This window comes from Mus caroli, chromosome 18, assembly GCF_900094665.2.
Source record: "Mus caroli chromosome 18, CAROLI_EIJ_v1.1, whole genome shotgun sequence".
NCBI classification, from domain to species: domain Eukaryota; kingdom Metazoa; phylum Chordata; class Mammalia; order Rodentia; family Muridae; genus Mus; species Mus caroli.
This window is the reverse complement of record NC_034587.1, coordinates 5,889,089-5,903,429: the sequence shown is the minus strand read 5'-3', so window position 1 is coordinate 5,903,429 and position 14,341 is coordinate 5,889,089. Positions and strand designations below refer to the sequence as shown.

The 14,341-nt window shown below is 41.7% G+C and overlaps 1 protein-coding gene across 2 annotated transcripts in view; it reads left to right on the top strand.

Annotated features, from left to right (window-relative positions):
- Positions 1-692: 692 nt before the first annotated feature.
- Positions 693-14,341, top strand: part of Ccny (cyclin Y) — a 143,892-nt gene continuing 130,243 nt past the window's right edge. Inside the window, exon 1 of one of the 2 annotated variants that reach the window (XM_021150564.2) lies at positions 693-1,329. In XM_021150564.2, coding sequence (XP_021006223.1) covers positions 1,176-1,329 — 154 coding nt within the window. In that variant the 5' untranslated portion in view covers positions 693-1,175. The remainder of the gene's footprint in view (positions 1,330-14,341) is intronic. The other variant, XM_029472158.1, reaches the window with a different exon arrangement.

The window sequence follows — 14,341 nt, the reverse complement described above, 5'->3', positions numbered from 1 at the left end:
CATTTCTCCAGTTAGTACCGAGATGATCATGCACATCCCTCCCTCTACTTACTCCTTCACTAAGATCTTGAACTCCTGATCTTCCTGTCTTCACTGCCCTACAGGCATGACTTACACCTGTTTATGCCTGGTTGAGGATGGCAGAAGAGCTCCAATACCCTTCATTATTTGGAATTGATTGTGGTGGCTTTCCTCACCTTACATTCCTTTCAACGTTTAATTTGGTTCACAAGGCAACCCACGCACAAAAATCCACGGCAGGTGAAACATAAAACAATGTAGTCCAAAACTCAGAACACTACAGCTAATTTGTCACGACTTCAGCCCCTGTCCCCAGGGTGACTCCCAAGTCCTCCGTAGAGACTGACAGAAGCTGAGCTCCTAACTCAAGTTGGAGCTCCTAATATTAGCAACACAACGGCCTGCCTCACCCAAGAGGCTGCAACAAGCCCCCTCCAGTGTGCGCCCCCTCGTGGCTGCCGGAGCCACTATCTATTTTCTGCCACCGCGACTTGACGGCAGAAGAGCGGAGAAGCGCCCTGGTGTCTAGACGGCGAAGACTATCAGACAGCGTGCCGGCGTGCTTCCAGAGCAGCGGGAAGGAGCCCGGCTGGGTGTAGAGGGCGCGGCCTAGCAGAGAGGCGGAAATGTTGCAAGCCGGCGTGGGGCGTGGCCGCGGGGAGGGGGCGGGGCCGACGCGGGCAGGCGTGGGCCAGGCCTCGCGAACGCCACGGTTATCGTGCAACGCTGCGGACGCTCCCGGTAACTGCGGTCCGGTCTGCGTATCCGCGCGCACTCGCGTGTCCCCGGCGTGAACCGGAACCGCTTGCGGAAGTCGCCGCTGGGAGCGGAGCGCAGAACAAGAACACGGTGGGAGGCGGCCTGCGCGGCGCCACCCGCCATGGCCGCGGCGGGGTGAGCACTGCGTGGGGCCGCAGTCGCGGACTCGGGCTCCTCCGCCGCAAACCAGGGGCTGAGGCCGTAGCAGCTGGGGTCGCTGTCTGTCGGTAGCTGTAGCCGCCTGCACGTCGTCGCCGTCCATGGCGCGGCCCCGCCGCCGCCGTCGCTGCTGACCCGGGCCCGGAGCGGTTTCCGCCCTCCACGGGGCGCGGGCGGCCTGCCTTTGCGCCCGAGCCTGCGCCCGCGCCCCGGGGCTACCGGTCGGGTAGTCAGCGATGGGGAACACAACTTCGTGCTGCGTGTCGTCCAGCCCCAAGCTCCGGAGGAATGCGCACTCGCGGCTGGAGTCCTACCGCCCGGACACGGACCTCAGCCGTGAGGACACTGGCTGCAATCTGCAGCACATCAGCGACCGGGAAAACATCGACGGTGAGCGGCGCCGGCTTGGGCCTCGGCCTATCCCTCTCCTCCCTGCAGGACTCAGAGCCTTGCTGCTCCGCTGCCCCGGGCTGGACTGGCAGGGAATGGTGGAAATTTTGCTAGCCACGGCCGGGGAGGCCCAGTAGGTCCAGGGAGGGCGTGTGGCATGCGTGTGCTGGGTTGCGTCTACATGCGTGTGCACCCCAGAGATGACATGGGAGTCTCCAGGCAGTGTGCTTTTGGTATGTTGCCAGAGTTATGTATAGGATGGCGGAGGGGTAGTATTTGCTCTTTTCAAAAGGAAGGGAATTGTGACAGTATTCTTTACTGGAGTTGGTCTGCGTTCCCCCCAGACAACTCTACCCTTTTTCCCATTAAAAACTAAGCCAGGCCCAAGGGAGTATGCTTGTGACTGTATATGCACAAATGTTATATGTACTATGCGGATATATACAGTCCTGCGCACAAACACATAAATATTTTATGGGTATGGTTGAAGTAAAAGGTTCACCTCAGAATGTTTAAAAAAGAAAATACCAGGTGGCTGCAAGTTAAGTGTTCTAGTTTTAGCATGGGCTAGAATTATAGTCCAATGAATTTCAGATTTATCTGGGTGACTTGTATTTGAAAAAAAGTTAAAGGAGGCATTATTGCACCTAGTAATGTTTTATCATAATTGATTTTGCAGTATCTTTTTCAGTATTGTTTTGTAATCAAACTCATATCGTACGTTGGGCATAAAATACAGTTTATATGGTTTCCAACTTAAAAGATTAGAAATTGCAAATCTTTAGGCCTTGTTTTTTGTTTTTGTTGTTTTTACGAAAATCCTCACACAAATAAATTAAATTCACTTGTAATTTTTCACATGTGAATGAGTTAATAATTGGTATTGCTTCATTCTTGTTGCCTCTGGGCGTATTCCTTGTAATGTGAAAGGCTACATTTGAGTGTTGAAGAAAAGAGTTTTCTCATTGTTTCTTGCCTAAACAGTGTCAGCATTTTAAGGACAGCAGCTTTATTAAATGAGTGTGGTTACTCATTTAAATTCTGACACTCCATGATTTTTCTAGTGTTATTTAAGATTTGTGTATTTGTGTGTGTGTGTGTGTGTGTGTGTGCATGTGTGCGCACTCGCGAACGTGTTACCTGTCTGTGCCCGTTGAAGGGAGAGGAGGCGGTGTGTCCTTACAATCTGGAATTAGAGGTGGTGGTGCTGGGAACCTACCTTGGGTTCTGTGGAAGAACAAGAAGCACTCTTAATCACCGAGCTATCTCTCTAGCCCCACTGGGGCTAATTTTATGTGTCCATTAGCTTCCTCTTCTCTTTAGGTGATTTTGAATTGCAGCTACACATTTATACATTTAAAAACGTGTAGAAGAATATAAGACCTCTTTTTATACACCATAATAAAACTGTATTTTAAAGGGAGGAGTGAAGCAAGAAATTAATGAGTTCATTGTAGAAGATTGGAACAGTGTTGGCAAGCAAAAAGCGTTAAAGAATACTTTAATAAATGTTTTTATACAGGTTTACATTAGGCCAGTTTCATGCAGATATGTAATGTAATTTGAGCTTATCCTCTCCGTCCCTCACTACCCTCCCATTTTCATACCTTCCCCTTTTTATTTATCTCCTTTGTTCCCAAAACAGTTTTGCTTCTATTTTCATACCACTCCACATAACAGCATTTTATGTATCTCACCCGTGAGAGAAGGCATGAATTATTTGCCCTTCTGAGCCTTACTTAATTTGTTTAATGTATTTGTCTTCAATTATACCCATTTTACTTCAAAGACATAATTGCATCTTTATGGCAGAAATGAATTTCATTGTATATAAATCACATTTTCTTTTATCATTCTTCTATTAGTGGGCAGTGGTGCAATAAGCATTGATGTGCTGGTATTTTTATATTTTTTTCTTTGTTTTGTTTTTTAAATTTTGAGCAAATATCCATTAGAGATATACTGAGTCATAAGATAGATCTCTTTTTCAGGGATCTCCATACTGACTGTCACAGTCGGGACGTTAACACTTTCACTGTCAGGGTATAAAGGGTCACCAGCATTTGTTATTATTTGTTTCCTTAATAATTGCCTTTTCTTTTCTTTTCTTTCTTTTTTTTTTTTTTTTTTTTTTTTTTTTNGCCTCGAACTCAGAAATCTGCCTGCCTCTGCCTCCCAAGTGCTGGGATTAAAGGCGTGCACCACCACTCCCGGCTCATCTTTTTCTTCTTTTAGGGATTGTCTGTCTAATTCATTATACCAGTTTTAGATTAGGTAGTTTAGTTTTTGATCACAGGTGATGAGGTTTCTGAGTTCTTGTGCATTCTAGACTTTAAACTCTGTGTACTATATTTAGTTGGTAAAGATTTCTCCCAATTTGTAAGTTGTCTCTTCATGAAGCTATTTTCTTGAGTGTTCTTAGACATTATTTATCTTCATGAAAACCCATTTATCAGTTGTTGGTTCTATTTCCTGAGAGACTGGAGTCCTGTTTAGAGGTATATGCCTGTGCTGGGATCTTAATCATTTTTTTCTACTTTGTCCTTACTAGTTTTATGGTTTCAAGTCTTGAAATAAGATCTTTGATCTGTTCAGATTTGTTTTTTGTATGTCGTGAGACATGGGTCTAGTTTTATTCTTCTGCATGTACATGGCCAGTTCTGCTAGCAATATTTGTTGAAGAGCCTATTTACTTAAATATGTATTTTTCTGATTTGTTAAAAAAAGTTCCATGATTATATTGGTTTATAGCCAGGTCACCTCTGCTTTTCTTTTGATGTCTTGTGTTTCTGTACTAGCTTTATAATGCTTTTCTCATCTTCATCTTGAGTCAGAGTCTTTGTAGCTCTGGCTGTCTTGGAAGTTACTAAGTAAATCAGACTGGCCTCAAATTCAGAGAGATCCTCCTCCTCTGCCTCTGGAGTGCTGGGAACAGCAAGTGCGGGTGGTGCTTTATCACAGTGCTCTGTAGTACAGCTTAGAGTCATCACCTCCAGCATTGTTGTTTTGTTTATCACAGTGCTCTGAGTACAGCTTAGAGTCAGGTGCAGGGATCACCTCCAGCATTGTTGTTTTGTTTATCACAGTGTTCTGTAGTACAACTTAGAGTCAGGTGCAGGGATTACCTCCAGCATTGTGTTTTGCTCTGGATTGCTTTGCTAGCTGGTCTTTGTGTTTCTCTGTGAATTTTAAACCTTTTTTCCCTCTTTCCTATTTGTGAAGAATCTTGGTGTTGGAATTTTATCCAACCTGTAGATTTTTTTTGATAGCATAGCTATTTTCATAATGTTGTTTATGAGCATAGGATAGTTTCCCATCTTATAGTATCTTCAAATTATTTTTTTAATGTTTTAAAGTTTTCACTGTAGAAGTTTACTTTGGCTACCCTTATTACAAGGTTTTTGTTTGTTTTTTAATTAATTGTGAATGGAATTATTTTTCTGATCTTCTCAACATGTTCTTTATTGATATCTAGGAAAGCTACTAATTTTTATATATTGATTTTTTTTTTGTATCCAGTTTTTTTGTTGAAAGTGTTTTTTATTAGCTCTAATATTTTTTTTTCTGGTGGTCTTTTGGGTCTCATGCATAGATTATGTTACCTGCCAATAAGGTTACTCTGATTTATTTCTTTCACACGTCTATCTTTTATCTTTCTTTGATCATATTGTCCTACCTAAAGCTAAAGGAATAATATTGGGTAAGGGGAGTAGAGTTGAACACCTTTGCCTTATTCCTTATTTTATTGGAAATCCTTTTGATTCCCCTCCCCAACCCCTGCCAATTAGTATAATGTTGGGTAGGGTTTGTTATATATATGGCTTTTGTTATGTTGATAAGTTCTTCCTATTCCTAGTTTCTCCAGAACTTTAATTATGAAGGGTTGCATTTTGCTGAGGTGATCATATGATTTCTGTCCATGCACCAACTTATGTGATATATTACACAAACCATTTCTTTTTAAATCATGGATGATCTTTTGGATATGTTCTTGAATTCTGTTTGCAGAAATATTTTTCCTTTTCTTTATTTGGTGGAGTTTTGTTTTAAATGAGAAATTAGAAAAACCCCTCCTGCTCCTCCCCCCCTAAAAAAAACCAAAAATATTCACATTTCAGACAACTAAATTGAATATTCCTATGCAGTGTAGTAAAGAAATGGATATAATGGTTGCAGTCAGCTGTTTGGCACTAGGGCTTTGTCTTAGTTGGACTTACTATTGCAGTGATGAAAACGCCAAGACTCAAAGCAACTTAGGAAGGAAAGGGTTTGTTTGACTTTCCTATCCTGAATCACAGTCCATTGAGGGAAGCCAAGGCAGGACCTGATGAAGAAGCCATGGAGGTGTGCTGCATACTGGTTTGCTCCTCATGGTTTGCTCTCTACTTGCTGGTTTGTGTCAACTTGACACAAGTTAGAGTCTTCAGAGAGGAAGGAACCTTAGTTGAGGAAGTGCCTCCTTGAGATCCAGCTGTCAGGCATTTTCTTCTCAATTAGTTATCAATGTGGGGAGGGCCCAGCCTAATGTGGGTGATGCCATCCCTGGGCTGGTTCTATAAGAAAGTGGGCTGAGCAAGATCAGTGAAGCAAGCCAGTAAATAGCACCCCTCCATAGCCTCTGCATCAGCTCTTGCCTCTAGGTTCCAGCTGTGTCTGATTTCCTGTCCTGACTTCCTCCGATGATGAACTATGATCTGGCAGTGTAACCCCAAAAAAACCCCTTTCCTCTTTGGTCATGGTGATTCATTGCAGCAATAGAAACCCTAACTAAGACATGCTCTAAGATACACCTAAGTTCATTTGGGAGGCCTTTTTTGAGAAAAACCTCTAGAAGACCACAAACTTGTTCTTCAGATGTAGAGTAATTTAGAGCATAAAGCTGGTAGTAAGGTTTCTAATAGAGGCTGTAGGGTCCTCTACAGTCCATTTTTTTATAACCATGCTACTTTAGTTTAGACCTCTAAATACTAATTTGTCATAAAAATAGTATTCTGCATCCCAAGTTCAACAGATGCATCTAGAATTTCGAAGTTTTCAGCATTGGTATTATTTAAAGCAGAAATATAAGCCTATTCAGTAGTATGAATAGGTTTATTTAAAAGTTTCCAAGATGCAGCTGGGCTGGTTGGCAGTGCAACCTGCTGCTCTCTAGGGCTATTTTGGTATTGAATCATATAATGACAACAGATTTAAGTAGAAATGTGTATAGAGTCAATGTGTGTTTGTACATATTTATCTTTGAATATTTCAATTTCTTTGTTATGGTTGGTCTTTGGTATCCTTGTGTTCCATATATGGATTTATTTAACTGCAGACCACAAATACTTTAAAATAACTGTATCTGTACTGAATACATATAAACTTGTTTTGTGTCTGTTTGGCACACATGCTAATAACTATCTAAATAATAGTTACTATTCAGTGTTGTGCATCTCTGTGTACAGAGGATGTGGTCAGCTATGTACAAACACTTGGCCATTTCTTGGAGGGACTCAAATACCTGTAGACTCTGATATCTAACAGGATCCTGGAACAATTACCTGCAGCTACTGAGGGACAACTGTGTATTGTCAAATTATTAGTAAATTTTTAAGATTACCTGTCAAGACTTCTTGTGTGCCATCACTGTCTTTCCTCTATCTTAAAAATCATCCCAGGCAACTACTAGGATTGAAGATTGATAGCTTGTTCATGACTCTTCCAGACTATCTGTGTTTCTTTAAATGGCAGATATATGCATTTCCCCATCACACTCCAAACATAGAAAGGGACAGCATTTGTTCCTGGTATGTCAGTAACTTGCATTAAGGTAGGTAGGCTTTTTTGATGTACATTGGGAACTTGCTAACCCTTTATACTAGTGTGCGATTATTTGAGATTTTGAAAGTTGTAGGCAGTTTAACCAACTGCCTAGGAGTTGTCTTTCATGAAGTCATTCAGAGGTCAAGAAAATAAGACTACTACCACTGATAGGAAGAGTCACAGCTGTTCTCTTAATTCTGTGCCCAACGCTGCTCTGAGTGTAAATGTCAGTATGGATATAGTCTAACAGTTATAAAGATGAATAAGAAAGGATAATAACAGGAGATGAGGAAGGATGGAATGCTGGTTTAGAACACAGGAGTCATGACAAGATATAAAGCTAACTTGTTAGCACACACACAGAGACCCACACGAAGTGAATACGTGTGTAACAGTGCAACAGTAGTACAAATATAAAATGTAAAGCAAAGCCCCTCTGCTTCAGAGTGACTGTTTTAATTATATAGGATTTCACTGAAGCAGAGACTTTGGGTCTGAGTAGGTGCTTGCTTGAGTGGGTGCATTAATCTAGCTCTCTGGTTTGTTTGTTTACAACAAAGAGGTTTTTATTACAAATGGAAATAAATAGAAAACATATATATATATATATATGTGTGTATATATATATATATATATATATATGTATATTTCAGGATATATTGAAACATTGAGTTTGTTTTGAAATTGTTAAACTATGAGGTAGAAAGAAAAAAACCTTTTCTTAGTGAGGATCAATTGTATGACTTCAGTTTGAGAGTGATCTTTTTAAGTGGTAAAATGTACAAAGTGAACAATAGTTATTTCATAGTTCACATATGCTCTGATACTTCTGAAAATGTTTTGCTTAAAGCCAGTAAAAACACTAAGGATCAAAATGAGGCCAATATGCTTAATAAACTGAAAGTGCTTAATGAGCATGCCATTATTAACATGGCACCAATATCTGATTTCTTGTGTTAAATGTAAAATATGTTCAAAGAGCTATAACCAGTTGTGTTTGAACTATCCCTAGGGAGAGGAGGTAGAAACTCGGGACCAGAGTCTGTCTAGATATATATATATATGTCAAGGGTGATGGAGAGAGAGTCATAGTACCATACTTTTGCTTTCTAGTGGGCTCCTTTAGGGCCTTTAACTCAGGCTAACCTGGATTTCTGAAAGAATTTTAGGACTAGCCAGAAAGCAAAATGGAAGTCTTACTAAAGATACTTTGTAATATTTAAGCATGAGGATTAAGAGAAAGAGGCACACAGAAAGTTAGGGTATACCCTAGATCATGGGGTAGGCTTTTCAAAAAATAGTCAAAAATCACTCACTTTACAGTAGTTATATATATAGGACTTTGGTGGGTTTTAAGACTATAATCTTCAAAGAATGCCTATGGGATCTAAGTGATTCCTTAGGTGCTTGTTGAGGTACTTGACAGGCTAGGTGAAGCTGAAAATAATAGGCATGTAGGAACTCTATCTTCACTAGAAACAGGTCACTAGTCCTGTTTCACATTTCCAGAGGAATGAGGCTCTCTACTCAAGGTCATATGCATTTAAGCCATGAGTATGGGTCATTGTTATTTTAATGTTAAAGTATTTCTATGCAAAAGAATATTAACCCCAGGTCTGCAGCCTTCTAGGCAAATGTAAATTGTGCTAGAATTCTTGCTATTCAAGAGGCAAGAGGTTTGGATCAGATTATCATGTGAGGCACTTCTTTGACTTCCACTGGTTTCATAATTCCCATGTCTTTTTTCATAAATATAAGACTCCTGAGTGGAAAGCTAGCTGGGTTTGGAGTTGGACATAGAAATCGCCTCTTATTCTTTCTAATATCCCAGTGTGATGAACACCATAGTCAATCCGGATTGAAAAACTTTTCCAGGAAAAACTATAACAGGATGGCGTTCACCTAGGCAGGCTGTTGAGATAGATAAAAGGTGAAGCCAGGATTATATTTTGTTTTCTTCAGACAATGGGGTTTGAAATGTGTGTAAATATGCTGTATATTAAATGTTTGCTATCCCTGGAGAGGGGCATTGGGTGTAAAGATAAGTTCCACCAGTCTTGATCAGGTTGTTAGGCATTCCCATAACATTTCTTTTAGTCTGGCTAGATCCACAGTTTCAGAAAGCTCAGAAAATAAATTATCCACTGTTTCTCTGCTCCGTAAACGACTTGTATTTGTTGCTGTAACTCCCTAACTTCAGAGAAAAGTGGCCTGCCATAATAAAAAATGAGAAGTCTGACAACTCACAGATGACAACTCACAAGATTCTGCTGTCAGATCTCTATGTAGCTTTGAAATTCCTATCAGTTTCTGGCTTGGCTAGTGCAAATGAGCTACTGTTTCCTTACCAGGGGCAACTTTTTTTTTTTTTTTTTTTTAAATTAGGTATTTTCTTCATTTACATTTCAAATGCTATCCCAAAAGTCCCCCATACCCACTCCCCTCTCCACCCACTCCCACTTCTTGGCCCTGGCGTTCCCCTGTACTGAGGCATATAAAGTTTGTAAGACCAAGGTCTCTCTTCCCAATGATGGCCAACTAGGCCATCTTCTGATACATATGCAGCTAGAGACACGAGGTCCGGGGTACTTGTTAATTCATATTGTTGTTCCACCTATAGGGTTGCAGACCCCTTTAGCTTGGGTACTTTGTCTAGCTCCTCCATTGGGGGGCCCTGTGTTTCATTCAATAGCTGACTGTGAGCATCCACTTCTGTGTTTGCCAGGCCCCGGCAAAGCCTCACAAGAGACAGCTATATCAGGGTCCTTTCAGCAAAATCTTGCTGGTGTATGCAATGGTGTCAGCGTTTGGAGGCTGATTATGGGATAGATCCCCGGGTGGGGCAGTCTCTAGATGGTCCATCCTTTCGTCTCAGCTCCAAACTTTGTCTCTGTAACTCCTTCTATGGGTGTTTTGTTCCCAATTCTAAGAAGGGGCAAAGTGTCCACACTTTGGTCTTCATTTTTCTTGAGTTTTATGTGTTTTGCAAATTGTATCTTGTATTGTGGGTATTCTAAGTTTCTGGACTAATATCCACTTGTCAGTGAGTACATATCATGTGAGTTCTTTTGTGATTGGGTTACCTCACTCAGGATGATGCCCTCCAGGTCCATCCATTTGNCTAGGAATTTCATAAATTCATTCTTTTTAATAGCTGAGTAGTAAGTACTCCATTGTGTAAATGTACCACATTTTCTGTATCCATTCCTCTGTTGAGGGACATCTGGGTTCTTTCCAGCTTCTGACTATTATAAATAAGGCTGCTATGAACATAGTGGAGCATGTGTCCTTATTACATGTTGGAGCATCTTCTGGATATATGCCTAGGAGAGGTATTGCGGGATCCTCCAGTAAGTACTATGTCCAATGTTCTGAGGAACGGCCAGACTGATTGCCAGAGTAGTTGTACAAGCTTGCAATCCAGGGGCAACTTTTTAAATACAGACATGGAAAACCTTGAATACTTTTTCTCCACCTTCATCAGAATGTTTACATTCTGCATATTAGTTTTGACTTTGTAGTGGACTTTTCTATAAACAAATTCAACTATGGTTTTGGTGTGAAGTGAGTTGTGTAAAGGACTAAAAGGACAATAGGCTTTTAGTCTAAAGGGACTGTAGCTATAGTAATGCCTCTGGGCTAAGTGGTTGATAGCCCATGGCTGTACGATTATTACAAAAGAATCTTAGTCTGTTTTTGTTACTGTTACCTAGGGTTTGTGATCTGCTTGTGGACGTTGTACATCGTGGTGCGCACTAGGCTCCGCACCACGATGTACAACGTCCACAAGCAGAGAAAGCAGGAGCTGATGCAGAGGCCATGGAGGGATGTTCTTTACTGGCTTGCCTCCCCTGGCTTGCTCAGCCTGCTCTCTTATAGAACCAAGACTACCAGCCCAGAGATGGTCCTACCCACAAGGGGCCTTTCCCCCTTGATCACTAATTGAGAAACTGCCTGACAGTTGTATCTCATGGAGGCATTTCCTCAACTGAAGCTCCTTTCTCTGTGATAACTCCGCTGTGTCAAGTTGACACAAAACTAGCCAATACACTCTAGATGGGTGTTTTTGTTAATTCCTTGAGAATTTCCTAAAATGCATTCTGATAATGTTCACCTTCTTCTATCTCCTAGTAGGTCTGCCTTCCTATCCACTCAGCCACATGTTCTCCATCTGTTCCTTTCTCAACCCATTTAGTCCAATTTGTGCAATTTGTATTCTTTGGAATGGGGCCTACCCTGGAGCATTGACCTGCCAGGGGTTACACTCTTAAAAGAAAACTGACTTTCCTTCTCCCACAGGTGTCAAATGCTAATAGTTTCTCAGCTGTGATGGAAGTTCATGCCCACTTTCCACTTCCTATGCTGGAATTTTGTCTGGCAGGAGCTTGAACATGTTTTATGTTGCAAGCTGTCACAAACACTGGGAGTTCATATTGTCCTAATGTGCTACTGTCCTGTTTGTGCCTAGGAAACATTCTCCTTGTAATGATATGCTACCTCTGGCTTATACTGCAATCTTTCTGTCCCTTCTGCAAAGATTTCTTGAGTCTTTGAAGGAGGGAATGTGGTATGATGTCTTATTTAGGCCTGAGCATTTAGCAGACTCATATTCTTCTGTACATTGGCCAGTTAGTTGTGTGTCTTTGTTAATCACTGTGTACTGCAAAACGAAGTATCTCTGATGAGGTTTGAGAGATGCACTAATCTATTGGCATAACAATAATTATTAAGCAGATGGTCTAACACTATGTCCATTTAGCAGACTAATAGAAACTTCTTCCCTAGGGTCTATGGCTTTTCTACCCACAGGTTAATTGGCTCTGAAAATTATGCCAGGTGTGGGTTTCATCTTGCACGGTGAGCCTTAAATCCAATCAGAAACTCTTGTAGCTTGTGTACTACTATTGCACTAGCAGACATATTTTACCAGACCAGTCATTACTATGACTCAGAGAGTCGAGCTGAATGGGTATGATCATTGATAACTTTCCTTCAGTAGCATGTTTGCCACTTTTGTAGCACTAGGAAAGCTAGCCAGTTGGGATGAAACTACAAGGTCAGTGCCAGCTTGGTTTCTCTGGTGTTCTGTACTCAAGGGTCAAGTTTGATGTGTAACTAAGAATGATAGCAATAGCCTGTAATGCTTGGGAGTCTTATGGGACCACATTGGCCATCAGGTCTAGTAACATTCTCAGTTACTTAACTAACATGAGGTGTCTAGTTGGGGTATCGCTGCCTTTGTTATAGGATGGTTCTACTTAAATTCATCTCCTTCTCTCCCTCCTCTTTCTCTTCTTTTTCTTCTATTTAGTTCTAGTTTTTTTCCTTATTCACTTTATATCCTGCTCACTGCCCCCTCCCAGCCACTCCCTCTCAGAATCCTTTCCCTTCACCTATGCCCCCCATTCTCCTCTGTGCGTGGGGGGGTTGTTGGGGGGTGAGTCCCCTTTCCCCCAGTATCTGCAAACCCTGGCACTTCAGGTCTCTACAAGGCTATGTGATTCCTCTTTCCCTGGAACCAGACAAGGTAGCCCAGCTAGAAGAACATGTCCCACATTCAGGTTTTTGGGATAGCCCCCATTACAGTTGTGTGGGACCCACATGAAGACCAAGTTGCACATCTGCTACATATGTGCAGGGAGGCCTAGGTCCAGCCCTGGCATGTTCTTTGGTAAATGGTTCGGTCTCTGAGAGTCCCAAGGGTCCAGGTTAGTTAACTCATTGGTCTTCCCGTGGAGTTCCCTATATCGTTCAGAGTTGCAGTCCTCTTTCCTCCTGTTCTTCTGTAAGAGTCCTCAAGCTCCATCTACTGTTTGGCTGTGGTGTCTGTATCTGTCTGGGTCAGCTGTTGGGTGTCACCTCTCAGGACAGCATGCTCCTGTTAGCAAGCATCACAAAGTCTTATTAGCAGTGCTAATTGGTGCTTGCCCATGGGATGGGTCTCAAGTTGGCCCGGTTATTGGTTGCTGATTCCCCCAGTCTCTGCTCCCTCCCCTGGAACTGTATTACTTGTAGACAGGATAAATTTTGGGTTGAAAGTTTTGTGGGTGGGTGTCTGTCTGTCTCTATCGCTCCACTGGGGTTCCTGTCTGCCTACAGGAGGTAGCCTTTTCAGGTTCCATATCCCAATGTAGTGAGTCACAGCTAAGGTCACCCTTGTTGATTTTTGGGTGCCTCCCTTATTCCAGCTCTCTGTCTAGACTTGGAGGTTCCCCCACTTCCTCGCCCTCATTAGAGGCAGATTTCCATTCTTTTTTTCATGGCTACCTAGCTAACTCTCCTGTCCTTCCCCACACTTGATCCAAATTCTCCATCCCCCTCCACAGCCCTCCCCTGCCCCCAGTTCTCTCTCCATCTGCCTCTTACTCCTATTTTATTCCCCCTTCTAAGGGAGTTTCAAGCTCTTTCCTTTGGACCTTCCTCTTGTTTAGCTTCTTTGGGTCTGTGGAGTGTAACATGGTACCTGTATTTTATGGCTAATATCCACTTATAAGTGATACATACCATCCATGTCCTTTGGGATTGGGTTACCTCACTCAAGATGGTATTCTCAAATTCTATTCATTTGCCTGCAAAATTCATAATGTCTTGGTTTTTAATAGCTGAATAGTATTCCATTGAGTAGATGCACCACATTTTCTTTATCCATTCTTCAGTTGAGGGATATCTAGTTTGTTTCCAGCTTCTTGCTATTATAAATAAAGCTGCTATGAACATAATTGAGCAAGTGTCTTCCTGAGATAATAGAGCAACTTTTGGGTATATGCCAAGGAGTGGTATAGCTGGGTCTTGAGGTAGAAATATTTCTAGTTGTCTGAGGAAAACACCAAATTAATTTCCAAAGTGCACTACCACCAGCAGTGGAGGAGTGTTCCTCTTGCTCCACATCCTCAACAGCATGTGGTGTCTCTAGTTTTTTATCTTAGCCATTCGGAAGGGTATAAGATGGAACCCCAGAATTGTTTTGATTTTCATTTCCCCGTTGACTAAGGACTTTGAACATTTCTTCAAGTGCTTCTCAGCCATTCGAGATTCCTCTATTAAGAATTCTCTGTTTAGTTCTGTACGCCATTTTTCTTTCCTTTTTTTGTCTTATTTATTTTATTAGATATTTTCTTTATTTACATTTTATTTTATTTTTTTTAAGATTTATTTATTTATTATATGTAAGTACACTGTAGCTGTCTTCAGACACTCCAGAAGAGGGCGC